This window comes from Ornithorhynchus anatinus, chromosome 18 (assembly GCF_004115215.2).
Source record: "Ornithorhynchus anatinus isolate Pmale09 chromosome 18, mOrnAna1.pri.v4, whole genome shotgun sequence".
Lineage (NCBI taxonomy): Eukaryota > Metazoa > Chordata > Mammalia > Monotremata > Ornithorhynchidae > Ornithorhynchus > Ornithorhynchus anatinus.
The window spans coordinates 29,988,639-30,015,948 of record NC_041745.1 but is presented as its reverse complement, the minus strand read 5'-3'; the positions used below and the strand labels follow the sequence as shown (position 1 = coordinate 30,015,948).

At 43.4% G+C, this 27,310-nt stretch overlaps 1 protein-coding gene across 1 annotated transcript in view; it reads right to left on the bottom strand.

The window, feature by feature from the left end:
- ARAP2 (ArfGAP with RhoGAP domain, ankyrin repeat and PH domain 2) overlaps positions 1-27,310 on the bottom strand; it is a 167,341-nt gene that overhangs the window by 91,881 nt on the left and 48,150 nt on the right. Inside the window, exons 8-10 of the mRNA XM_029083452.2 lie at positions 16,784-16,853; positions 4,879-4,999; positions 3,381-3,559 (exon numbers count right to left, since the gene is read on the bottom strand). Coding sequence (XP_028939285.1) covers positions 3,381-3,559; positions 4,879-4,999; positions 16,784-16,853 — 370 coding nt within the window. The remainder of the gene's footprint in view (positions 1-3,380; positions 3,560-4,878; positions 5,000-16,783; positions 16,854-27,310) is intronic.

Sequence of the window (27,310 nt, the reverse complement as noted above, 5' to 3'; positions counted from 1 at the left end):
GGAACATGGACTATGTCTAGCCTGATTACCTTGCATCTACTCCAGCCCTTAGTGCGACATCTGATACATAGTAGGTATTTAACAAATACCATTTTGAAAAAGGAGCTAACAGTCTGGGGAGGCGGGGGGGCGACAGGCATTAAAATAACTTTTTTTATATGAGTGCGTGCCTATGAGCCAAGTAATGTGCTAAATCCTGGAGCAGAGGCAAGATAATAAGACTGGACTAAGCCCCTGTCCCATGTGCAATGATAGAATAGGTATTTTATCCCCATTTTACAGATGAGGAAACTGAGACTTGCCGAGGTCCCACAGCAGGCAAGTAGCAGTAGAGTTGGGAAGAGAACCCAAGGTCCTCTGGCTCCCAAGCCCATGCTCTTTCCAGTGTATCACCCAGTGCTTCCTCCCGTTACATGGGCTATGCTCGATGGTTAGATTTTCTGTGAAATATTATTGGTTGGTGTGGACAGGCTGACTGGATTTCCTTAATTTTGACTGGGGATATTTCTGCATTTTATCCAATATGGTTTCTTAAAAGAAGAAGCAAAGTTGAAACCGTAGGAGGTTGGGGCTTAAGCTCCTCCCAACCACCAGTCCAGTCCAGTTCTCAAATGGGACTTACCATGAAAATGCAATGCAATGCAAAATGTCCCAACCCATTCCTCAAGGCTACCCCTTCCACTCCCGGCAGGGTGGGAAGAGAGGAATCTGGGGAACATCATCTCATTTTGCTACAAAGTAAATGGGCACTTTCATTTATTTAGAGAACTGAACTCTGGGTACACCCTGGAGACAGTCCAGCGAAGGGCCAGAGTTTTAAGACATTCCTTGTCATAACTTCTTTGACATTTTTCATCTGCTCCAGCTCTGTGCTCCATAGAAAGGATTCTTAGAGCTCTAGAGCACCCTACTGGTACAGTACTGCTCTGTGAGTTTTCTCTTCTCAGGAAAAGCCCAAGATCAAACTACATTTTAACAATTCAGCCTTTAATCTGGAAATGGCAAAGGTGTCCAACCCGAAACAAACAAAGAACATAATGCTTTTTCTGGGTGGACTTTTAAGGAACTTCCCCAGAAAGTGTTCTGTCCCCAGAAATTCAGATCAAGGCTTCTTTTTTTTTTTTCCTTATGTCCCATTTGACCCTAAATGCAGCCTGGATTGTGACGGGTCAGGATCTGGTGAGGCAGCCTGGGTTTGGGTACCAAATGCTCCCTCTGACATCACCCAGGCCACTGGATGTGCAGTGAATGGGGTTGAGGAATCTCTCTCCCCAAGAGACAATTTTGCAATCAGCCTTCACCACTGCGGCAGCCCAACTCTCACTCTGAAAAAGTTAAAGTGGAAAAAAGGGAGGGAGAGCTGAAAAATCAGCCTCAGGAAAGTGTGTACGTTGTTTATCAAAGTGCTTCTTCCTAAAAGGCGGTGTCTGTGACAGGTGGAAGATCTGGGGCTGGAAGACTGTGATTGTTCAAGAGAATCTTCTCTAAAGACCTCTTCAGGAGGAGACACTTGCAGTCAGGTAGCTGCGTTGGGAGGGCAGCCAGAGGAGTGGTCTGCAAATGCCAATGCAGGCAAGGTAGGAGAAGAGACAGGAGGGCCCATCACAATGAGAACAATGATAATAATGTGCCACGCACTGTGCTAAGCACTGGCAGAGATACGGGATAATCAAATTGGACTCAGGCCTTTCCCACATGGAGCTCACTTTACAGACAAGGAAACCGAAGAAGGAGAGTGTAAATCACTTGCCCAAAGTCACTCAGCAAGAGAGTGGTGGTGTCAAGATTAGTACCCAGGTCTCCTGACTCCCAGGCCCTTGCTCTTTCCATTAAATTACAAATTCATTCTCCTAATGTATGAAACCCAGACCGGTCAGCCTCTACTTGACTCTCCAAGCCAGCTGGCTCGCCTACCCCTCTATCACGCCTCTTGGACACTTCTGATTCATGCTGGGGCACCCCTGACCTCACTGCTATGCTAATTTAAACCTTTAGGTACCTGGACACTACCAAACAAAAACCACAAAAAATGATAATCATAATAAGAACGATTATTATCATTGTATTCATTAAGCACTTACTATGAGTCAAGTCCTGTTCTAAGAGCTGGGTGGATACAAGTTAATCAGGTTAATCACAGTCTCTGTCTCACTTGGGATTCAGAGGAGAGAGGACAGGTGTTGACTCTTCATTTTACAAATGAAGAAACTGAGGCACAGACAAGTTAAGTGACTTGCCCAAAATCCTCTGAGTCCCAGGCCCAATATCTTTCCACTAAGCCATGATGCTTCCAAAAGTCAAGATTGTTGTTGTTTTCTATCTACAGGTAGAACAGTTAGAATTTACACCAGTCAGGGCATTCATTTTGGGCAAAACATGTTATCTGATCATTACAGTTTCCCAAAGATACTTTCACACTAAGACAATCACCTCATCTGGTATTTCTCATGATAATAGGAAAGAAAGAAAGGAGGCAAAAAAGGGCCAGAAATGTTTAGAAGAAGAGTGGGTTATGTGGCAGAGAAACTGGGATACGTATGTCAAAAATCAACTGATAGAGTTTCCAGTTTCAATAAATCACCTCTTGAAGATGTGACACTAAAGAAGAACAAGAAGAAAGGTAAGGACTGAAAACGTAAAACAGCTGCAGAGAAAAAAAGAAAAAGCCATTCATTTATGGAAAAGGAATAAGACAGGACAGGAAATAACCCTATAATCACCCCCTAATAAACAACAGATCAGTACTGTAGCTAGTGGTATCAGTGAAAGTTAATAAAGCTTATTAAAAAGTTTATTTAGGCGGAGGATTTGGAAATTGTTTTCTGCTTTAATGAGTCCTTTAATTACATCAGGTTATAAGCAAATAAGTAAATCCTGCTGTACACAAGCTCCAATCTCTTAAATCCTTGACTCCTTCTGGACGCAGCAGTTCACCAAGCATACCTGTTGGGCTCCTAAACCCACTCCCTTCACTGGGCCACCAATTTCGGCTGGATTACAGCCCGGCAGGTGCAGAATTTGCCTGTTTGTCTAGCAGCTGGAAGCTGGGAAGAAATGATTAACTGTTTTGTAATTACCCTTTGGGAGAGGTTTAGAGTATTACTCCAGCTAAGCAGGATTTTTTTTACCCCCAAAATTAATTCTGCCTATTCTCTTCCATCAGCCTCTGGAGAAGAAAAGAGGGAGGACTGGTGGACCAAATGTGCTAGGGAATATAGCTTCCCTGCTGCTGGAAGAATGGAGTTGCCCCGGGCAAATGCCGCCTCCTCTTCTCATTAGCAGAGGGCTCAGAACCAACATTCCTGCCAGTGGTCATCCAGGCACATGCCCCTGGACTCACTGAGATAACCTTGAGTGACAAATTCTAAAACAAGGCTCACCTGTTCATTTTTGCAGAGCCACACATTGCTCCCACTCAACACAGTGAAGATTTTGGCTTTATAGCCTCTTAATTCAAGGTATCCGCATTTCTCCGGAGGGCCTCCAGCTCCCATCTGAGAGGCGATGGGTTGTGACTGCGAGGCGTTTAGGAGTGTGCTGATCCAGTCATTTCTCTCTTCTGAAAACAAACAGGCAACGTCAAAAGTGGATTCACGACAAGGAGAGAAAACCCAGACTTGTCTGATTTCAATTCCCCCCCCTTTAATCATGTTGATAGAAAGTGGTCAGTTCGGTAAGGAAAAAAAAATCTTGTTGGATTGGATGGTTTTAGGACCATTCTCTCCTCCAGTATCAGTATCAAAAATGTCTATGCTGATTTGGGCAAATTTATATTAAAAGGGCAAAGCTCAGAGCCTTTAGATGGTAACATTTGATCTTTCAGAGTGCAAAGTGCTTAACAAATGGCATTTCAGGATCCCAGTGAGGAACTCGATCACGGTTGATCAAGTCAGAAGGACCTGGGTTCTAATCCCAGCTCTGCCACTTGCCTGCTGTGTGACCTTGGGCAAGTCACTTCACTCCATCTGTAGAATGGGAATTAAGACTGTGAGCCCCATGTGGAACAGGTACTATATCCAATCAGATAAACTTGTATCTACTCCAGCACTTAGAACAATGCCTGGTACATGGTAAGTGCTTAACAAATACCATTAAAAATAAATAAATAAGGATTTAAGGGGGAAGGCCTTGTGTAAAATGAAATGCCAGGGTGGTGAAATAGTGACTACCAGAAGATGACTCCACAGGGGGCTTGGAAGCAAAAACTCAACGCAAACCCTAGCGGAAACTGGTTGAATGCAAGAGATAGGGGGACCGCGGCGAGGAACAGACCAGCACACCCAGCTAACAACTCACGGAAGGACTCAGAGGGAGAAGGGGACCAATAGCAGAAGAACGGATCTGAGGGGAGGTCTACATAAGCAAGTAGACTGTAGTGGCCAGTGTGACTCGCTTTGGTTGTCACTGTCCCCCAACAGAGATCATCGTTTGGATGACAACCGACCTGAAGCCCCTCCCTGATAGGTTGGCAACGCATCCGTGGTAGCTGCTTCTGAGCTCCTCCTCACTGGAGTAAATGGATCCCCAATCCCCACCCTCAGCAGAGACTCCAGCTGTTTCTTGCGGCTTCTGAGCACCTTCTCGGGGTGTCTCTACAGCATCGTTCCTCTGGGGATGAAACCTCCCAGGGCTGACAAAAGTGAAGGGAAGTCATCTCATACTGTAAAAAGCTCTGTGCAGAAGAGCACACCCCCAGTGACCTGTTCCCACATGCCACCGGCACTGAGGTGGTGATGTGGGGGGTGGGGGGAGCGGTACCAGAGTGTGGGGCAGGAGATTCAAAGTTGTCGACTTAGAATTTAGAATGCAAACAAAAACACCCATTCGGAAAGGTGTAGCTATTAATCGGAGAAAGGAAGTGTTGCAGACTATGCTTACCTTCTTTTTCTACTCTGAAAACAAAAACCCTTTGGGATGTAACGACTTCAAATTTGTTTTCTCCCTGAGCCCGGATGGTCTCCATCGAAGACAGGGGAATGATTCCCTTCGAGTAGATCTCCTGCATGAGAAAACATGAAAATGCTATAAGGCATGACATCCAATGCAGAGAATTTTCACTGATCCTTGCTAGGACCTTCACCTCCGCATTTACCAAAACTTGCTCCCGTGAGGTGCAATCTTAGCTCAACAGTCCGGGAACAGTCAGCCGAGATATTTCCTCTCGGGCCGTATGTAATCTCGGAAACAGCAACGTATTGTGTGAAATAATTCTAGAGAAATCAGACAGCCTCACTGATATTATGGTGTTTGCAGGGCACCTACTGGCAGGGATTGGGACTGTAACCACACTTAGAGTTTTACATTTTTTCTCACACCATAATCTAGTAAGGAAAGCCAAGCAAAGATAAAAACAGGAATTCCTTTGCTATGAAATTTATAATGATTACATCAAACATAACGGTCAAGCAAAATATAAAAATCTTCACTTCTACAATTGCCATGTTTAACTCGTTATTTGCATCACTTGAAGTTCACTGAATTCACCTAAAGAAAACTGAAATGAGATATGACTTCATTTTCAACCAACGGTGAACATATTAGTTTTAAAACGAGAGGCAGCCTGGCCTGATGAAAAAAGCGCGGAACTGGGAGTCAGAGGACCTGACCTCTAATCCCAGCTTCGCCCCTTGCCTGCTGTGTGACCTTGGGCAAGTCATGTCACTTCTCCATGGCTCCGTTACTTCATCTGGAAAATGGGAGTTAACACTGTGAGCCCCATACGGGATCCAGATTGTGTCCAAACAGATTCGCTTATACTTACTCCAGTGCTTAATATAGTGCCTGGCACAGAGAAAGCATTTCACAAATATCATTAAAATAAGGAAAAAAAAGACTTTCTGAGATAAAAAATAGTCAAAAGGCCTGGAAAGAATTACTCCTGAAAAAGATTCTGCTCTGCTGTTTCAAAAGAGAATTTTTTGAAAGTCTTTTTTAAAGAGATATGGAATATGCTGTTTTTAATGACAATCCTCCCACAAAGTCAAATATAATTCCAAGCCATCTACTCTACATCCATACCTTAATGATTTGGTTTTCTGTATGGCCTGTAAATCCCTCTCTGGAGAATGGAATACATCAGGGAAACTCAGGGAGTTTTAACCTCACATCGCAAATAAATATATATCAAGCAAAAGATAAATCATGCAGTTTATTTTTTAAAAAAGCTCACTGTGGGCAGGAAACTTGTCCACCAACTCTGTTGTACTATACTCTCCCTAGTGCTTAGTACAGTGTTCTGCATATAGTAAGTGCTCAATAAATACCAATGACTGATTAAAAAGGCATGCATTACCTCTAAGCCTGGGTAAGCAAAAAACAATAGTAAAATATAGACATGAAAAACAGAACTGAATCCAGATATGAAGATGATGACTTTGAAGGTTGGCAAATGAGGTGAAACTGGATTAAGAAGAACAAGTAGTTTTAAATCTTCCTAGAATTTCTAGAAAAAAAACATGCATAATCAAGGACAAGGAGCTTTTGAAGGTCTCTGTTTCTCTTGCAGTTCTGAATAGATGCAGAAATAGAACTTTAAAAAAAAATATAAGTGACCTCAGTTGACTTTAATGTCTTAAGAGCAGCATGGCCTAGTATATAGAACACAGCCTGGGTGTCAGAAGGGCCTGGAGCCTAATCCCAGCTCTGCCACTTGTCCGTTGTGTGACCTTGGGCAAGTCACTTCACTTCTTGGTACCTCATCTCTAAAATGGGGATTGACAGTGAGTCCTATGTGGGACAGACACTGTGACCAACCTGATTAGCCTGGATCTAGCCCAGTGCTTAGTACACTGCCTGTCACTGGCTTAACATATACCATCGATAAAGTAAAATAAACAAATAAACAAAAAAACCCAGCCACCTAGAAAGCACAAAAACAGCAATGCAGGAACCTTTAGAGAAGCAGCGTGGCTCACTGGAAAGAGCACGGGCTTTGGAGTCAGAGGTCATGGGTTCGAACCCCGGCTCTGCCACTTGTCAGCTGGGTGACTTTGGGCAAGTCACTTAACTTCTCTGTGCCTCAGTTCCCTCATCTGTAAAATGGGGATTAAGACTGTGAGCCCCACGTGGGACAACCTGATTCCCCTGTGTCTACCCCAGCGCTTAGAACAGTGCTCGGCACATAGTAAGCGCTTAACAAATACCAACATTATTATTATTAAAGGGGGTGACAATCATGGATTGGAAATAGGCCTAGGGATTTTGTCTTCCCCTCTTCCCTCCTCCTCTCTTCAGGCCAGGGCTGGAGATGGTTTAAAAAGGGTTTCTACCACTCCCTTCTGCCTCACATTGATTTGCTTCCTTTATTTACCCCCTCAGCCCCAGCACTTATGTCTGTAACCATAATTTATTGATATAGATGTCTGTCTCCTTCTCTAGACTGTAAACTCTTTGTGGTCAGGAAATATGTCTACTACCTCTGTTGCACTGTACTCTTCCATGTGCTTAGAACAGTGCTGTGCACATAACTAAGTGTTCAGTAAATACCACTGATTGATTCTGGCCCATTCCCCAGACCCCCTGAGGTCATGGGAAACTGGGTAGGGCTGACCCTTTCCACACTTTCCAGCCAGCTCCCAGTGCCCTCAACATGGGGGCAAAGGGCATGAAATGTCTCTTGCCAGGACCAGGGAGCCCCTGGAACAATCCAGGAAAGGGTGGAGGATTCAGTTGATCTAGATTCCTCTCCCCACTCAAGACCCTCCTTGAGAATTTCCAGACCTCAGATAGGAAAGGAACCAGGACTAATTGAGAAATCACAGCTGAGAGTAACCTCCACCCATCTCATGGGCTAAAAATGGGATGGAGCTCGGCCCTCACTTGAGTCAAGAGCAGGGGCATAGAGTGGCATGGCTAAGCATTCGAGGAACCCCATTGGCAGCTTGTGGGCACACTAACATTCAGGGACACGTGTAGGCTCAGGGGCTTCTGGAAGGCCCAAGTTAGTCTGGTACACTGATTCTTTGCAGCCCACGCTGGAGGATCGACCGATTGATCAATCAATCGTATTTATTGATCAGATACTGTCTGCACGGCACTGTACTAAGCTTTTGGGAGAGTACAATCAATCAATGGTATTTATTGAGTACTTACTATGTAGAGTACTTTACAAAGCACTTGGGAGAGTACAATCAATCAATGGTATTTATTGAGTACTTACTATGTGCAGAGAACTTTACAAAACACTTGGGAGAGTACAGTACAACAGAATTAGCAAGCATATTCCCTGCCCACAACAAGGTTACAGTCTAGGAAGTACACAGATAATATAAACAAACTACAAATATCTAAATAAGTGCTGTGGGGCTAAGGGAGCAGTGAGTATGTAGAGTTTAAAGGGTACAGATTCAAGTACAGGATGCAACAAAAGAGCGAGCATAAGTGTTGGCATACATTTCCCATCTCCCAGGAGACTGGACTCATACGGCCACAAGCCTCACCTAAAATCCTTGAGGCAATCCATCAATAAATCAATGGAATCTATTGAGATGATTATTTGAGAATTGTTCCTAGGCAGGGGCCTGAGCCTTAGAGGCACACATCCAACACTAACTGTAAACCACTTGGCAGAGGTAGCCCAAAGCAATAGATTGCCAATAAGCCCTGAGGTAGGTCCAAGTTACCCCCCGGGGCTCCCAATCTAAGAAGGAAGGATTGATCTTCTCCATGGTTGCAAAACCCAAACTCCCTACATGTGGTTACTCGAGCAGTTCCACCAACAACGTTTTCAGGCCACACTCAAAATCTAGTTGCGATCAAATAAATGTATTGAGTGCTTCCTGAATGCAGAGAGCTGTACTAAGCGCTTAGGAAAGTACAATATAACCCGATCCCTTACCACCAGTGCCAAGACAGGATCATCAACAATGAAGTCTTAATAAGAAACCAGCATATTAGTATTTGCGCTCACCTCCATAAAGCTTTATTGGGTGCCACATGTGAGGAGAAAACATAAGATTAGAACTTGGCCTAGTGGAAAGAGCATGGACCTGGGAGTCAGAAGACCTGGGTGCTAATCATGGCCCTGCCACTTGTCTTCAGGTGACCTTGGACAAGTCACTTCACTTCTCTGTGTCTCAGTTTCCTTAACGGATAAAATGGGAATTCAATATATGTCCTGCTTCCTGCTTAGACAACGAGCTCCATGTGGGACAGGGACTCTGTCCAGCCTGATTATTTTGTACCTATCCGGGTAGGGAACATGTCTATCAACTCTGTTGTATTGGACTCTCCCAAGCACTTAGTATAGTGTGCTCTGTACACAGTAAATGCTCAATAAATACCACTGATTGATCTATCCCAGCACTTTATAGCACATTATAGCAGTTTAATAGCACAATTTTCATTGTTATTATGATCACTGACATGAGGATACAAAAGGAGCTGCTAGGGAGTGAGCTGAACTGGACAATTGAAAACAAGCAGATCAGAGCAAAGGTTTTAAGGATGCTATAACTCAGACGACAAGAGGAAAACTGCAGCAGGCAGACCGGCCCTGCTCTTTCACAGCATAAGTTTTAAGAAGGTTCGGAGAATAAGTGGCAAAAACAAAAACAGCGGCAGGAGCTGAGAACCACAGACCACAAACATCACACAAGGGACAGGTCATTCGCATGCACTTTGTGGTGGGAACTGTTGGCCTCTTCAGGCACACTAACAGTTAAGTAAACTTGGCCACCAGTAGTGTGATCTTCAAATAGCGAGGACACATACGTACATGAGTGTGTGTGAAAATAGAGAGCTCGCCCCCGGAAAGATTTCAACAAACTTAAAAACACTTTCCGACAGTGTAAATTACATGCATATAATGTCAGACAAAAATGTCCCCCCCTTTTTTTTTTTAAACAAACTACACAGCAAATAATTTAAATTGAATTCATCATTATAATTACAGTGGCATTTAGGAAATGCTTATTGCTCATCCTTGTCAACTGCAAGTTCATTGTGGGCAGGGAATGTGTCACAGTCACTTAGACTGAGCCCGTCATTGGGCAGGGATTGTCTGTTTCTGAACTGTACATTCCAAATGCTTAGTACAGTGCTCTGCACATAGTAAGCGCTCAATAAATACCATTGAATGAATGAAATGTTATATTGTTGTACTGTACTCTCCCAAGCGCTTACTACAATGCTCTGCACACTGTAAGCGCTCAGTAAATACGATTGATTGATTGCTGACCACTGAGGTAGAGATCAGCTAATCACTCAGGATACACTCCCTCTCCCACATGGGGCTCACAATAGTTTCACTAAACTGCAGGAGAAATGAAACCAATCATGAATGGAAAGGCTGCATAGAGAGCGAGAAATGAAGGAGGAGGCCGTGACTTCAATAAGCTTCTGTTGAAAGCTAAATTATGACTCAAACACAAAATCTCATCTATCTACAGATGACTCCCGAGAGCTGGACATTTTCTGGCAAACAATTCTGAAAATGCCTTTGTCACTTGAAAACATGGTGTCAAATTGGGCCAGACCCTGAGATTCATTCTCCCAGAGCACTTTAACATCTGCTCCAAATAAGAATTCTCCCCACACAAACTATCAAAGGTGTTGGGGCAGCATAGTAGAAAGACCATGGGGCTGAGAGTCAGAGGGCCATGCTCTAATCCCAGCTCTGCCACTTCAATCATTGGATCCATCAGTCATATTTACTGAGTGCTTACTGTGTGCAGTGCATTGGACTTAACACTTTTAAGAGTACAGTATGACAGAGTTGGTAGGCACGTTCCCAGCTCACAAGGAACTTACAGTCTAGAGGGGGAGAAAGACATTTATAAATATTTATTTTTGCAGTGCCATCTTGGGCAAAACACATATTTCCCGGGCCTCATTTTCACCATCTGAAAAACAGGGGATGAAATATCTGCTTTTTCTTACCTCACAGGGAAGTTGTGAAGACAAAGCTGAGTTCAGTAGGGGCTATGGGAATAAAAGTGCCCCAACAGCCCACCATTACTGTGGTAAATAAAAATATTTATGGTATTTGTTATGCACTATGTGTCAAGCATAAGTGCTAAGCACTGGGGTAGATAGAAGATAATCAGGTCAGGTTGGACACTGTCCCTCTCCCACAAGATCACGGTCTTATTTCTCATTTTACAGATGAGGTAACTGAGGCACAGAGAAGTTTAAGTGACTTGCGCAAAGTCATAACAGCAGACGTGTCAGAGTCAGGATTAGAACCCAAGTTCTCTGACTCCTGAGGCCCACAGACTTTCCACTAGGCCATGCTGCTTCTCACTTGCTGCTTCTCACTTGGCTGGGCTGCTTCAACTGACCCAACCTCATGACTTCGTTACGGGTCCTCCTAAGCGAGGGGAGGACTTGGTCAGAGTTCGCTACCAGACCTGTTCAAGTGGGAGCTGAAAGTTGAGCTCGGAGGTGTTTTTTTGAATCTTAACCCCACTCTCACTATGAGGTGGACAGCCAGGACCCAAAAGCCACAGGCTTTCTGCTTTATGGACAAGAAAAAGAATCGTACTAAAGCTAAAGGGAGTTTGAGCACTAAGTTGTAAATGGCAAGAAGCCTTTAATAATAATTATGATACTTGTTAAATGCTCACTATGTGCCAAGCACTGGGGTTGATAGAAGTTACTCAGGTTGGACACAGTTTTTCCTGTCCCACATGGGGTTTACACTCTTAATCCCCATTTTACGGATGAGGGAACTGAGGCCCAGAACAGTATAGTGACTTGCCCAAGGTCACACAGCAGACATGTGGCAGAGCCAGGGTTAGAACCCAGGTCCTTCTGACTCCCAGGCCCATGCTCTACCCACTAAGTCACACTGCTTAACAAGCTCACAGCAGACTCCAAGGTGGTAGATATGAGGTCAGAAGAAGTAGAGTGGCCTAGTTGATAGAGTATGGGCCTGGGAGTCTAATCCCGGCCCTACTACTTGTCTGGTGTAAGACCTTAGGCAAGTTTCTTTACTTCCCGGTTCATCATTTAACTCATCTGGGAAATGGGGATTAAGACTGTGAGTTCAATGTGGGAAACAGACTGTGTCCAAACTGATTAGCTTGTATCTAATAACCCGGTGCTTAGTACTGTGCCTGGCATAGAGCAAGCGCTTAAATACTATTAAAAAAACAAAGCACAGTAGAAGATCCAGTCACAAACCACTTCCTCTCTGATTCTGGATCTGTTCTCCCTGAGCTAGAATCTGGGTTCACAATTCTCTCCAAGTTGCTTATCCATCCTCAGACAAGAGCTGTATGCCATGCGCTTTTCTTTCCGCCTGGGTTGGCCTACAAGCTGAGGTTCACCTCCTTGGCATTTTGCCCTCATGGAAAAAGCCCCGAATTCCTCTTTCAAGGTCTTTTGTGCCCTCAAGGGACCCCAGGCCCAGACCAATTCCTTAACTATGTGATTTGGCTCAGGGACGCAGCCTCAGTTCCAGTGTCTTGCCAACTCTCGTTTCAGCCCATTTACTAGCCGGCTGGCTGCTTGAATGTGCTCTGCCACTCAAGTCAGCAGTGCTCCTTTCATTCATTCATATTTATTGAGCACTTACTGTGTGCAGAGCACTATACCAAGCGCTTGGGAGAGTACAATATAAAAATAGATACATTTCCTGCCCAAAATGAGGCTGGACCCTGATGGCTTAAAAGTTCAGGCTGTTTCTTTCAATTCCCAGAGTCAAGGGTTATTTGCACAGAGCTCAGCAGAATCCTGGTCCTAGGGTACCTGTCCATCCCTCACTTGTTCAATATTATTGATCACATTCTTCATTTTGGATAATGTTACTTCCCTCTCTCTGCTGCCCTGTAATTGAGCCTACTTTCCTACACCAAACTTTTAAAAGTTTAGGGCAAAAATGTTCCAAATTGTAGTGTTCCTCATTAGTTTCCAATCGTGGGTGTATTATAGACCCCTGGATCCACACTGGAGAAGAACAGGGTTAAAATGGGAGGCACAAAATCATTGGCAAGGAGATAAATCTGGAAGCCCCTTGGAAAATATGACACACATTATACTCTCACCAATAGAAAAGAGGAAAAATGTTTTTCTTTCAAAATAATTATCCATTTGAAATCAACAAATTCACACCGAGTGTATTTATTTTAACAAAATGATATAGAAGTATGATAAAGGACCTCTAATTCAAATGAGAAATGCTATCTAAATTAGTGAAAAGTTGGAGTACTAAAATATATTTTTAAAATAGTTTTATTATGGTAAAATGGGCATGGAGCTACTTAATTGGGGTCATTTGGATCCCATTAGCTTCATCTTCCTATGCCTCTACCACACTGTCTCTAGGTCTATAGAGAATCAGAGTTCATTACTGTTCTACGTTTACCCCAGTGTCTCTGTGTCCACTGCATAAGTTTTCTACAGCCTGCTGGTTAGCTGAAGGTTTGTTATCAATGGTATTCATTGACGGCTTACTTTGGGCAGAGCATTCATTCATTCAATCTTATTTTTTGAGCTCTTACTGTGTGCAGAGCACTGTACTAAGTGCTTGGGAAGTACAATTCGGCAACAGATAGAGACAATTCCTACCCAACAACTAGCTCACTGTACTATGAGCTCGGGAGAGAAAAATACAACAGAGTTGGTAGCTACATTCCCTGCCCATGTTCACAGGATAGATTATAAGCTTCCCACTTCAGGCCCCAAATTGCTTTATTTGGCAGCAGGAGTTTGGCCAGAGAGAAGCCGCCCCTGAATGGTTGATGGCAGAAGTGAGGAATAAGTACTTTGTCCGAATTCTCATGAATTCTGGACTGATGGGATCCAGATTCATGAAGCTTTTCAGTATCACTCCATATTTTGTTTCAGTAAAACCTAATTATAAACAATTCAAGGAGCTGTATTCCTGGGATCAAATTTTCCCATCAAATGAAACAATAACCGAACTTCAGGTAAACATGCAATTTAAAAGTGGAAAGCACCATCTTGTAAGCTGGAAAATATCACTTCCTTGAAATTAGACACTATTCGAAAAGAATGGATAATAAATGAATGAGGTTTCACTGTACTAATTTGGCAAATGGGGTGCATAAATACATAAAGCAAGCAACCTTTCCAACAGGCTACACAAGTATCAAATTTCAGAATAAATTCAAAAATAATTTATCCTATTGAAATCAATCAGTGGTAATCATTGAGCACTTACTGTGTGCAGAGCATTGTGCTAACCCATAGGGAGAGTATAGTACAACAGAGTTAGCCAACACATTCTCTGCCCCCAGTAAGCTAAGAGCTTAATGGGGGAGACAAACATTCACATGAATTAACAAACTATGGATATCTACATAATTGCTTTAGGACTGAGGAGAGGGTGAATAAAGGGTGAAAATCCAAGTACACAGGTAATGGGGAAAGGAGAAGGAGCAGGGAAAATGAGGGTTTAGTCAGGGAAGGCCTCTTGGAGGAGATGTGAGTTTAATGAGGCTTTGAAGATGGGGAGAATGATGGTCCGTTGGATGTGCAGTATAAGGGAGTTTCAAGCCAGAGGCAGGATGTGGGTGAGAGGTAGGTGGTGAGATAGATGAGATTGAGGTATAGTGAGTAAATTGGCATTAGAGGAGTGAAGCGAGCATACTGGGTTGTAGTAGAAAATTAGTGAGGTAAGATTGAGGGGAAACGATATCAAAAGAGACTAAATATGCCGAACTAAATGCTAAAAACTTCAGTGGGTTACCCTCAAGTTCAGAAAACAAACCAGTGAATATGAGTTTGTTCCGTGATACGAGAAAATAAAATGCAAGGAGGGAAGGACCTCTCTGTCTGGAGTTGATCTTAAACCATCAGTGCAACTGGGAGTCAGTCCTCTACTGTGTTAACAATCCAGCTGTCCCAGACCTGGTTCTGAGTATCCACGTTTCACACCCTGAACACCGTTTTTACTCCCACCAGGGATGGTTTTGAGTAACCATAATTTCCCACAAACAGCCACCACCTGTTGCTTCACATATCCCCCTGTGGTATCCCTACTATGAGTCCATGCGGTCTAAGGGTATTGGTATTTACTGAATGTCCACTGGGAAATAAGCATAGGGCTGAGGGCACAAGGCACTCTTCCTGCCAACAACAAGCTTACCCTCTGAGGGGGGATGGCTATAAAAATAATTTTTTAAACACGTTAGTCAGAATAAGTAACTGTACGATTGATTTTATACACACACACACTGAGGAAAGGTATAAATAGATGTGAGTGCAAATGCTGGCTGATGAGTTGACATGACTCAGGGTATTGGCAGTTCACCAACGCTGTTATATTGTAAGTGCTTAGTACTGTGCTGTGCACACAGTAAGCACTCACTACATAAAACCGATTCCCTGACAGGAAGGCTTATTGGAAGAGTTAGGATATTCAAACAAAAAAGAGTTAACGTCAGTTGGATCAGCAGGGGAAGGTATTCCAGGCTGGGGAACGGCATGAATGAGGAATGGAGGCACAAGAATCGAGAGCAAGATACACATAGAAAGTTAAATTAAGAGGATTCAGGAGAGCGTGCTGGGAAGTAGTGGGTGAAGAAAGTTGAGATGTATGAGAGGGAGAGTGAGTGGACAACCTTGAAACAGATTTTGAGGTACTTTACCTTGAAGTAGCAGAAAATGAGAAGCCATTGGAGGGTTTTGAGGAGAGGGGAGAGGTGAGATGAGTGATGTTTCAAGATGATCTGCACGGCCATGAGTAGTGTAGAATTGAGGAGGGGGAGACGCTGGAGGGGGAGAAACCAGTGAGGAGACAGATGCAATAGCCTAGCCATGATAGGAAAAGAGCATAGACCAAAGTGGTAGTAGTCTGCAGGGAGAGGAAGAAGATCCAGGAAATATAAGTACACCCCGTCTTACTGTGTTCTATCAGTCCATCAATTAATGGTATTTATTGAGAATAAAGAAGCAGCGTGGCGCAGTGGAAAGAGCACGGGCTTTGGAGTCAGGGCTCATGAGTTCGAATCCCAGCTCTGCCACTTGTCAGCTGTGTGACTGTGGGCAAGTCACTTAACTTCTCTGTGCCTCAGTTCCCTCATCTGTAAAATGGGGATTAAGACTGTGAGCCCCACGTGGGACAACCTGATTCCCCTGTGTCTACCCCAGCGCTTAGAACAGTGCTCTGCACATAGTAAGCGCTTAACAAATACCAACATTATTATTATTATTATTATTATTGAACACTTACTGTGTGCAGAGCACTGTACTAAGCACTTGGGAGAGTACAACAGAGTTTGCAGACATGTTTCCATCCCACAGTGAGCTGCAAGTGTAGAAGGGGGAACAGACAGTAATAAAAACAAATAAATTACAGATAAGTACAAAAATGCTGTTGGGCACATGTACTTGATATATTCATTCATTCAATCATATTTATTGAGTGCTCACTGTGTGCAAAGCACTGGATTAAGCACTTACTAAGATCCAGTCACTGTGCTCTGCAGTGTCTCCCAGTTTCCTCTATCCTCGTCATTTTTCCCTTAATTAGGGCCTCCAAGAGAAAGGGAGTGGCAGTTCAAGAAGAAGAAAAGCATCTTATTTAAAAAGAGGATCATTTTTCTGGAGACTGTAATTGTATCTACACTAAACCAACTGCGATTTTTGCACACCAGGTTCTTTCACCATTTGCATTTGTATATTGTACAGATTCAGAATAGTGATCTTTGACCGTCCAACACTTTCTTGAACTTCTTCCAGTGTGACTGAGGCGTGGAGTCGTTAAGCTTATTTATCTCATAAGCCTTCTGTCTCGCCAACCACAGCACTGTCGGAGGCTTATCTGCAGCAGTTGGCAAGGAGAACCTGTTTGATGTATTTACTCAAACACACTTACCTTGTCATTGTTGTAATAAGAAAGGCTCAGCCCGTCAAATTTGACCCAGCGCTTCTGAAACATGCGTTTTCTGCAAAATGGAGAGAAACATTGTCTTAATTTAAAAGGCATATACATATACAGAAATGCAAATGTTCATCTGGGGAATGGCCAAAGTTTAAGGCTATGAGTGACAATTGTAGCCCTATCCCTAAGAGAATGGAAACGAAGGTATTTGCTTTCAGACTGCTTTGAAACACTCCCTTTTTTGTAATGCTTTGTTAAGTGCTTACTATGTGCCAGGAACTATACCAAGCACGGGGGTAGATACAAGCTAATCAGGTTTGACACAGTTCATGTCACAGATGGGGCTCACAGTCTTAATCCCCATTGTATAGATGAGGTAATAGACATAGAGAAGTGAAGTGACTTTCTGTGTTGTCGCAGAGTCAGGATTAGAATCCAAGTCCTTCTGAGTCCCAGGGACATAGTCCATCTACGAGGCAAAACTGCTTCTGTTTAGCAATGGAACATGCTAAAAGAGTTCAGTCTCAAATACAGGGTCTTGCTAGGCTAGGCATCACTAGGCAGAGTTGTGTCTCGTTCAGCCCAGTATCCCCCTGCGACAGAGACACCAAGGGATGCTTTTAGGGAGTTAGAACAGTGCTCTAAACCTAGTAAATGCTTAATAAATGTCATGGATGATTGATTGATTGATTGTAGGGACTGAGAGAGAATGAGGAAGAGGGCCGCTCTACATGGGGGGAGAAATTAATCATGTGTTCCTGCCCACCAGATATTTCATATAAGCAGAGATGGACTTTCCACTAGCACAAACAGCGTCCAAGAACTTTCCCCCAGAGGATGGCTAGGATTCAGATTGTGGTTGGAGACAAGACAGCACAGAACTCTGGGGTTTGCTCCACCTCCACGACATGGGATGGAAGCGAGTTCACCAGAAGCAAACTCGCCGAACACTCTTAGCGAGGAAACTCAATGCCTTAGAGCCACGGTGAGGTCAATTCTCCAAAACACCCATCAGTGAAGCCTTGTAAGAGAGATCAATGAAGAAAGGATTCTTCCAAAGGAGCTCTGTTTCCAGGGGAACTTGTCAAGCAAATGAATACCTTTAGTGATTGTTAGTAGTTCTGTGTAGTGAATTATTTTTCTTATTCCTTTTTGCTATTGATCTCTTCATCTTGCCCTGGGGTACCTGTGCTCTTTTCTGAATGAGAATCACTTCTCCACTCCCAGCAATCTCTTAGAAATGTGCATCCAACCACATCAGCATTGTTTAAATGACTAAGCAGCTTGTGGATTCTGAAGGCCCCCACCCTTCAATCAAGCTATTTTTTTAATAGGTATGAAATGTCTACTGTGATTTTTGAAACACACTATATCCTTGTACTGTTGAAAACAATAAAGAGAAATTAATTTGAAAATGAAGGAAGGCTAAAAAGTATCAATCATATGTAGTTAAAATAACCACAAAATTTTAGACTGAGTGAAGTTCTTTAAAATAGAATAGACTTTTAATTCTTTATGGAATTTCTGGAAATGTTCATTTCGTTTGCTAAAGACCTTTATTTAAAAAATGAAATTTTTATATACGAGAAGCTTTTTGTGTTCAGTGACAGTGCTGACAGGCCATTACTTATCATATATATTTTTAAATTTCTAAATCTAATCATCACAGTTATGGGATAAGAAGTCCTGTATTAAAAATCTCTTTTCCCAAAAAATATTCCTTTTCCTGTTAAATGACAAAATCAGAGAATTATAATTTTCTTCTCTACAACCTTTCCAGAATCACCCCCTTCACACTCCATCCAAACAGATACCAGACCCTTGTTTTATTCCGACAACTACAACATCAGCCTCCTCCTTACCTCCAGTCTCTCCCCTCCTTAGACCACACTTCTCTCTGCTACCCAGATCATGTTTTCTAAAATGTCATTCTGCACAGGTCGTTCCACTCCTCCTAAACCTTCAATTAATCGATTGTATTTATTGAGTGTCTACTATGTGCAGAGTCCTGTATGAAGCGTTTGGGAGAGCACAAAACTGTTTAGACTGTGAGCCCATCACTGGGCAGGGACTGTCTCTATCTGTTGTCAAATTGTACATCCCAAGCACTTAGTACAGTGCTCTGCACATAGTAAGTGCTCAATAAATACTTCTGAATGAATGAACAGAATTGGTAGACCCTTTCCCTGGTCACAATGAGCTTGGAGTCTAGGGGTTGTTGCCCATTCTCTGCATCAAGCAGAAATTCCTGATCAATCAGTCAATGGTGCTTATTGAGCATTTACTGTGTGCAGAGCATTGCATTAAGGACTGTGGAGAGTGTTCATCAGCTCTCATATTACCAGAAAACTACTTTTCTGGAGACGTTTCCACTAAGCACCCAGAAAATGGTGATTGCAGTGGAATTTCACAGTAACAATTGTTGTATTTGTTAGGCGCTTATTAAGAGCCAAGCACTGTACTAAGTACTGGGGATAGATACAAGATAATCAGGTCCCGAATGGGGCTCACAATCTAAATAGGAGAGAGAACAGGTATCGAATCCCCAGTTTACAGATGAGGGAACTGAGGCACAGAGAAGTTAGGTAACTTGCCCAAGGTCACACAGCAGACAAGTGGTAAAGGTGGGATTAGAATGCAGGTATCCTTTCCAATAGTACACACTGCATCTCAAAACTGGGCAGTTTGAACAACCCTAGAGCTTGGGATATACTCTGCTCCTTTGAATACCACTTTCTGCTCTCTAGAGTTTACTTCGATCTAATGTGGTCAGTCAAAACACTCCCCTCTCAAGATAAGGGAAGACAAGTTTGGGCGGTGCCATCAAGCTGTACTGCACAGTTAGTTACCCCTAGAGAATTAACAGCATCCAAATTCGAAGCCAGTATGACCTAGTGGAAAAAGCACAGGATTAGGAGTCAAGATCTGGATTCTGATCCCAGCTTGGCTACTTGGCTACTGTGTGATCGTGGGCAAGTCACTTCACTTCTCTGTGCTTCAGTCAGTCAATCGTATTTATTGAATGCATATTGTGTGCAGAGCGCTGTACTAAGCACTTGGGAGAGTATAATACAACAATAAACAGCCACGTTCCCTGACCACAACGAGCTTCAGTTTCCACACTTGTAAAATAAGGATTGAAGATCTGTTCTCTCTCCTTCTGAGATTGTGAGCCCCATGTGGGACAGGCACTGTGTCTGATCTAATCGCATCAGATCTATTCCAGTACTTGATATATAATATATGCTAAAAAAAGACTACAATTGTTATTATTAATCTTACCCAATCTATCAGTGGTATTTACTGAGTGCTTACATGTGCAGAGCACTGTACTAAACACTTGGGAAAGGGCAATCAAATAAAGTTGGTAGATGTGATTCCTGTTCACAAGGAGCTTACAGTCTAAAAGGGAAGACAGACATTAAAATAAATTACAGACAGGATATAACAGAAAAAGGATAAGTGCACAAGTGCTGTGGGGCGGGGATGAACAACAAGGTGCTTAAGAGGTACACGGCTAAATGCAGAGTGGATGCAGAAAGGAGGGCATGGAGAGCAATGAGAGCTTAGTCAGAAAAGGCCTCTCGGGGGAAGATGTGAGGCACTTACATACATTTCTTAAATACCCCACGGCTTGAACGCGAACCCATGTACATTACCTACATTTCCTTGCCCCTCAATCAATCATATTTATTGAATGTTTACTGGGTGCAGAGAACTGCACAGCACAGAGGTGGTCGACAAGTTCCCTGCCCACAATGAGCTTACCGTCTAGTGGGGGAGACAGACATTAATATAAATAAATTATGGATACGTACCTAAGTGTTGTATTTTACATCTGTCTCCCCCCGATGATTCTACGTTCCTTAAGCGCAGTGTCATGTCTTACTCTACTGTATCTTCTCCAATGCTCGGTACAGTACTCAACTCAAAATAATCACTGAACAAATACTATTAATTGGTTGACAGATTAATGGTGCTAGGAATTAGTTCCGAGCCCTCTTTCTGTGCTCCTCCTAGCTGTAATTTAATTTGGGGTCTCTCTCCCCTGCTGATTTTAAGTTCTTTGAGACCAGTGTGGTGTAGTGGATAGAGCCCGGGCCTTGGGGGGTCAGAAGGTCATGGATTCTAATCCCGGATCCACTACCGATCTGTTGTGTGACCTTGGGCAAGTCACAACTTCTCTGTGCCTCAGTTCTCTCATCTGTAAAAAATGGGGATTAAGAGTGTGAGCCCAATGTGAGACAGGGTCTGTGTCCAAACTGATTAACTTGTATCTACCCCAGGGCTTAGAACAGTGCTTGGCACATAGTAAGCGCTTATCAAGTACCATAATTATTATGCCTACTTACTCTCTTGTACTCTCCCAAGTGTTTGGTACAGAGCCCAAGAGCTCAGCCTAAAGTTAACTCTGAATAAACACTACTGACAGATTAATGCTACAAGGAGGCACGACTTCACCTGTATCTATTTTTAGAAAGAACTACCATTAGCAAATACTACTGACTGTCTGACGGCACTCATCAAAACATTCAATAACAGAATTTCCAGCTAAATTAACTTGTATTGTGTGATGCATTCTGGCGTTGGGTTGTTCAAGAAGATGCTTGAGAGGTACATAGATAAATATATAATCAATGCAGAAAGGAGGGAGTGTAGGGAAATGAGAGCTTAGTCAGGGAAGGCCTGTTGAAGGAGATGTGAGGCACTTACGTACATATTTTAAATATACTACTACGGCTGGAACACAAACTCATGTACATTGCCCTAATTTCCTTGCCCCTCAATCAATTGTATTTACTGAGCACTTCCTAACCCCTTAGGTGAGAAACTGCTGTTCCTGTTGTTCTGTTGATCAGACACTCTCTCTCAGTCTTTGTATATAAAATTAAGCCTGTTCTGTGCTGGTGGGCTTGTCTTATACTGGACTTGCCTCTGTTTTCAAACCTGCCTCTAGGTAATTTCATCTTCCCAGTACCCTGTAAGCTCAATGAGGGAAGGGTAGGGTCTACTTACTCTGTTTTATTCTCCCAAGTGCTTGTGATCTGCACAGTATGCTCTGCACAGACTAAGTCAATCCTTCAAGCATATTTATTGAGCACTTACTGTGTACAGAGCACTGTAGTAAGTGCTTGGGAGAGTACAACACAACAATGTAACAGACACATTCCCAGCCCATAACAAGCTTACAGTTTAGAGGGGAGCTTACAATCAACAAATACTCCTGATTGATGGATTGTGCAGCCTTTACTTGAGGAGAACAAACCTGTCTCCATTGCAGCAGGACTCTTCCTGCACTTGCAGAGGACAGAATGAATGCAAATTTGGGTATACTGGCTAGACACTGTGCTTTCCTTTAGTTAAGACTGACCCCGATTTAACATTCTGACTTAAGACCCAATTTTCATTGTGTCATAAATCAGATGGTCTGCCTGTGTTCTACTCAGTAAGGTCCATCAATCCATGGCATTTATTGAGCACTTTCTGTGTGCAGACCACTGCATTAAGCATTTGGGAGGGTACAACAAGAGAATAAGTGGACCCAATTCCAGCCCTAGAGGAGGTGACAATCTAGTACGGGAGCTGCATATAGCCTGCTGATAAAGTTTCCAATGATACAAGTTGCCGTAAGCACGTTGAGGGCAAGAAAAGTGTCTACCAACTCTGTGGTACTGTACTCTGCCAAGTGCTAACCACAGTTTTCTGCATACAGTAAGTATTTGATAAATACCACTGATTGATGATTGACTGATAGGTGGGCTCACACTGGCTCTGATACTGCTCCTGTCACTTCTCAAGGCCTCCCCGTTCCAGACCCGTGGAGGGGTGGAGATAGGCTCACTGCCTCCAAGTATCAGTCTGTAAGAATTGATTGGCCTCCAGCATGGCTCACTTCCTCACAGGATGCTCGCTCTGCTCTGGGTTCAGGAGACTCTATCGCTAGGTTCTAACCCTGTTAAAGGTCTAGTGGAAAGAGCATACGCCTGGAAGTCAGAGGACCTGGATTCTAATCCCAGCTCTGATACTTGCTTTCTGTGTGACTTTGGTCAAGTCACTTCACTTCTCTATGCCTCTGTTTCCTCAACTGTACAATGGGGATGCAATACCCATTCTCCCTCCTAGTTAGGCTGCAAACCCCATGTGGGACAGGGACTCTGTCCGATCTCATTAACTTGTATCTACCTCAGCACTTAAAACAGTGTTTGACACACAGTGAGCGCACACGAAATTCCTTAACTTCAGCCCCATTGCCCAAATGCTTAAACTCTGTATGGTTCAGAGTCAAAGTTGTCAGTGAGTCAATTGTATTTTTTGAGTGCTTACTGTGGACAGAGCACTGTACTAAGCACTTGGGAGAGTACGATATAACAACTTAGCTTATAGACTGAGCTTAAAGTCTAGAGGGGGAGACAGACATTAATATAAACAAATTTCTGATATGTACATAAGTCCTGTGGGGCTGGGAGGAGGAAGGAATAAAGGGAGCAAGTCAGGATGATGTAGAAAGGAAAAAAGGAGAAGAGGGCTTGGTCAGGAAAGGCCTCTTGGAGGAGATGTACCTGGGACTCTATATCCAGTTTCAACTGCAGGGGCAATATTTGAGTTTGCCAGTGGTCTGAGACTCTGAAACACCCATGATCAGAGACGCAGGAGCCTTTGAAAAGAAACCAGGGCAACCGGAATTCAGGATATTCATACCTGTTTCCTAGCCAAATCCAAACTCCAGTGACAGCACACAAACAACACCACAGCTTCCTGTAAATTCACCTAAATGTGTTGTCGCTGTTTTTGCTTTTGCTATAGTGTTTTCTCAACCGGCATACAATTCAGGGCTTCATATCACCCGGGGCCATCCAGCAGTTGCTATTTCTCAACTGTGAATGTGGTTTCAGTTCACTGGCGAAGAAAGAGCAGGAATCCTTATAAACAGTTTGTACATGAGTTTACAGTTGGTAAAGGCCTTTGGAATACCCTCAGGAAGAAAGGCAATTCAGTTCACTAAAAGATATTAGCCTGCATTTTCATTTTATTGCATTTTCCCAATTCTGGAGGGAGACATCGGTTTACAAAGCCTTTCATAAAATTGTTGATAAGGGTTATGCAGTATTATTCAAAGAGTTGCCACAGACTGCTCTCCAGAGCCTCAGTGGGGTGAGAAATACAGCAGAAGCAATGGATTTTTGATAGCCTTCATAGACATAGGTCCAGGGGCTTTGTGTCATCATGTATTTCTTCCAACTTCTACCGTCATAAAAAATCTGAATGAGATTCACTATGAAAGTGTACATGTGTGTTCCTCCTTGGAATATCAGATGTCCAGGATTCATTGGAAATCTAGAGTCATGACGCAAACATCCTGAGCAGGTAGACAAAATGTTGACTGAAGTAATAGCAGAAATAGCATTAAGCGCTTACTGTGTGCAGAACATTGTACTATGCACCATAAAGAGGAGGTTTCCTAAAAAGAGTTTGGTATGAAGCTTTACTGTGAGACTACAGTTTATATATACACTTGCCATGTTGCTGCTGAGTGGTGCGAGAAAACAAGGGACGTAGCAAGCCTAGGGCACAAAGGCTAAAATTCTGTGTTCTTACACTAAAGCACAAGACTACATAAATTTCACAAAAAAATTACCACTTATTCATCATATATGATAATGATGATATTTGCTAAACACTTACTATGTGCCAAGCACTATTCTTATATTATGTGTATGAACATATGTATGTGTGTATGGATGCATATGTATATATACACACACACATTCCTACACACACACGCACCAATATACATACACCCCCACAGCCTACTTAGCACTTATGCATTCACTCAGTTCTCCTACAACGGGAGGGTACCATTTTTGACAAATCCCATGTTAAAAGAAAAGTCAGACCATGTTCCTTGAAGCTTTCCATCCAGCTATATTCCAGATATATAGATATGCACTGTGAGTTGAATGAAACCGAACTCACATATTCAGTGCCACCAGATCCCATCGGTTCTTCCTCCTCAACATCACTAATATCTGCCTTTTCCTCTCCATCCAAATCACGTTAATTCATTCATTCATTCATTCAATAGCATTTATGGAGCGCTTACTATGTGCAGAGCACTGTACTAAGCGCTTGGAATGTACAAGTCGGCGACAGAGACAGTCCCTGCCCTTTGACAGGCTTACAGTCTAACGGGCGAGATAGGCAGACAAGAACAACAATAAATAGAGTCAAGGGGAAGAATATCTCATAAAAACAGTGGCAACTAAATAGAATCAGGGTGATGTACATCTCATTAAACAAAATAAACAAAATAAAATAGGTGATAAAGATATATACAGTTGAGCAGACGAGTACAGTACTGAGGGGGTGGGACGGGAGAGGGGGAGGAGGAGAAGGAAAGGGAGGAGAAGAGGGTTTAGCTGAGGAGAGGTGAAGTGGGGGTAGAGGGAGCAGAGGGAAAAAGGGGGTAGCTCAGTCTGGGAAGGCCTCTTGGAGGAGGTGAGTTTTAAGTAGGGATTTGAAGAGGGCAAGAGAATTAGATTGTCTGAGGTGAGGAGGGAGGGCATTCCAGGACCGCGGGAGGACGTGGCCCAGGGGTCGATGGCGGGATAGGCGAGACCGAGGGACGGTGAGGAGGTGGGCGGCAGAGGAGCGGAGCGTGCGGGGTGGGCAGTAGAAAGAGAAGGGAAGAGAGGTAGGAAGGGGCAAGGTGATAGAGAGCCTTGAAGCCTAGAGTGAGGAGTTTTTGTTTGGAGTGGAGGTTGATAGGCAACCACTGGAGGTGTTTAAGAAGGGGAGTGACATGCCCAGATCGTTTCTGCAGGAAGATGAGCCGGGCAGCGGAGTGAAGAATAGACTGGAGCGAGGCGAGAGAGGAGGAAGGGAGATCAGAGAGAAGGCTGACACAGTAGTCTAGCCGGGATATAACAAGAGCCTGTAGCAGTAAGGTAGCCGTTTGGGTGGAGAGGAGAGGGCAGATCTTGGCAATATTGTAAAGATGAGACCGGCAGGTCTTGATTAATCCAAGCATAGGTCCTATCCTGCCTTGATTACTTCATCAGCCTCCTCTCTGACCTCCCTGCCTCCTGTCTCTCCCCAGTCCAGTAAACACTTCTCTCTGCTGCATATATTTTCTTAAAAAAAATTTAAAAATGTTCAGTCCACATCTTCCAACAGTTCCAGCATCTTCCAGTGGTTTCTCAACAAACAGAAACTCCTTTTCATCAGTTTTAAAGCACTCGATCAGCCCCCTTCCTATCTTACCAACACTGATTTCCTACTACAACCCAATCTTCCCATTTTGCTTCTCTGACACTAATTTACTCCCTGTACCTTGATCTCATCTATCTCACCAGTGACCCTTCACCCACATCCTGCCTCAGGCCTGGAACTCCCTCTCCACTAATATCCAACAGACCACCATTCTCCCTACCTTCAAAACCTTATTAAAATTGCAACTTCAATAAGACTGCCCCACTTAAGCTCGTTTCCCCTTCTCCCTCTCCCTTCAGCATCACCTATGCACTTGGATCAGTACCCTTTAATCACTTGATATCTGCCCCAAAGCAATTTTGTACACAACCATAATTTGTTCATTAATATAAAAGATTGTAAACTCACTGTGGGGAGGGAACACGTCTACCAATTCTGTTATATTGCACTCTCCCCAAGCACTTAGTACCGTGCTCTGCACACAGTAAGTGTTCAATAAATATGATTGATTGATTGATGCCAACCACGGGAAGTGCTCTTGGGAGCTCCAATCCTAATCTCCTCCCACCAGAACTAGAACATGCCAGTCAATGAATCAATCGATCAGCGATATTCATAAAGTGCTTGCTGTGTGAAGAGCACTCAACTAAGCACTTGGGAGAGTACAATTCAGTAGAGATGGTACACACAATTCCTGCCCATTTGGAGCTGACAGTCTGAAGGGGAAGATAGACTTTGAAAGAAATTACAGAAATGGGAGACGGAAAAGAATAAGGATATGTACATAAATGCTGTGGGGCTGGGGTGGGTATCAAAGTGCTTAAGGGGAACAGATCAAAGGGCACTGGTGACATAAGGAAAGAGCAAATAGGGTGGGGAAGTGAGGGGTGAATAAAAATAATAATAATTGTGGTATTTGTTAAGCACTTATTTGCCAGATACTGTACTAAGCATTGGGGTGGATACAAGCAAACTGGGTTGGACGCAGTTCCTGTCCCACATGAGGCTCACAGTTTCAATCCCCATTTTACAGATGAGTGAATTGAGGCCCAGAGAAGTGAGGTGACTTGCCCAAGGTCACACAGTAGACAAGTGGCAGAGCAGGAATTAGAACCCATGACCTTCTGATACCCAGGCCTTTGCTCTATCCACAACACCATGAAGGTCTCTTGAGGAGATGGGATTTTAGGAGGAATCTGAAGATGGGAAGAGTAGTGTTCTTTATAGAGAAAAGCAGCACGGCCTAGGTGAAAGGGCATGGACCTGGGAGTCAGAGGACCTAGGTTCTAATCCTGGCTCTGCCACTTTTCT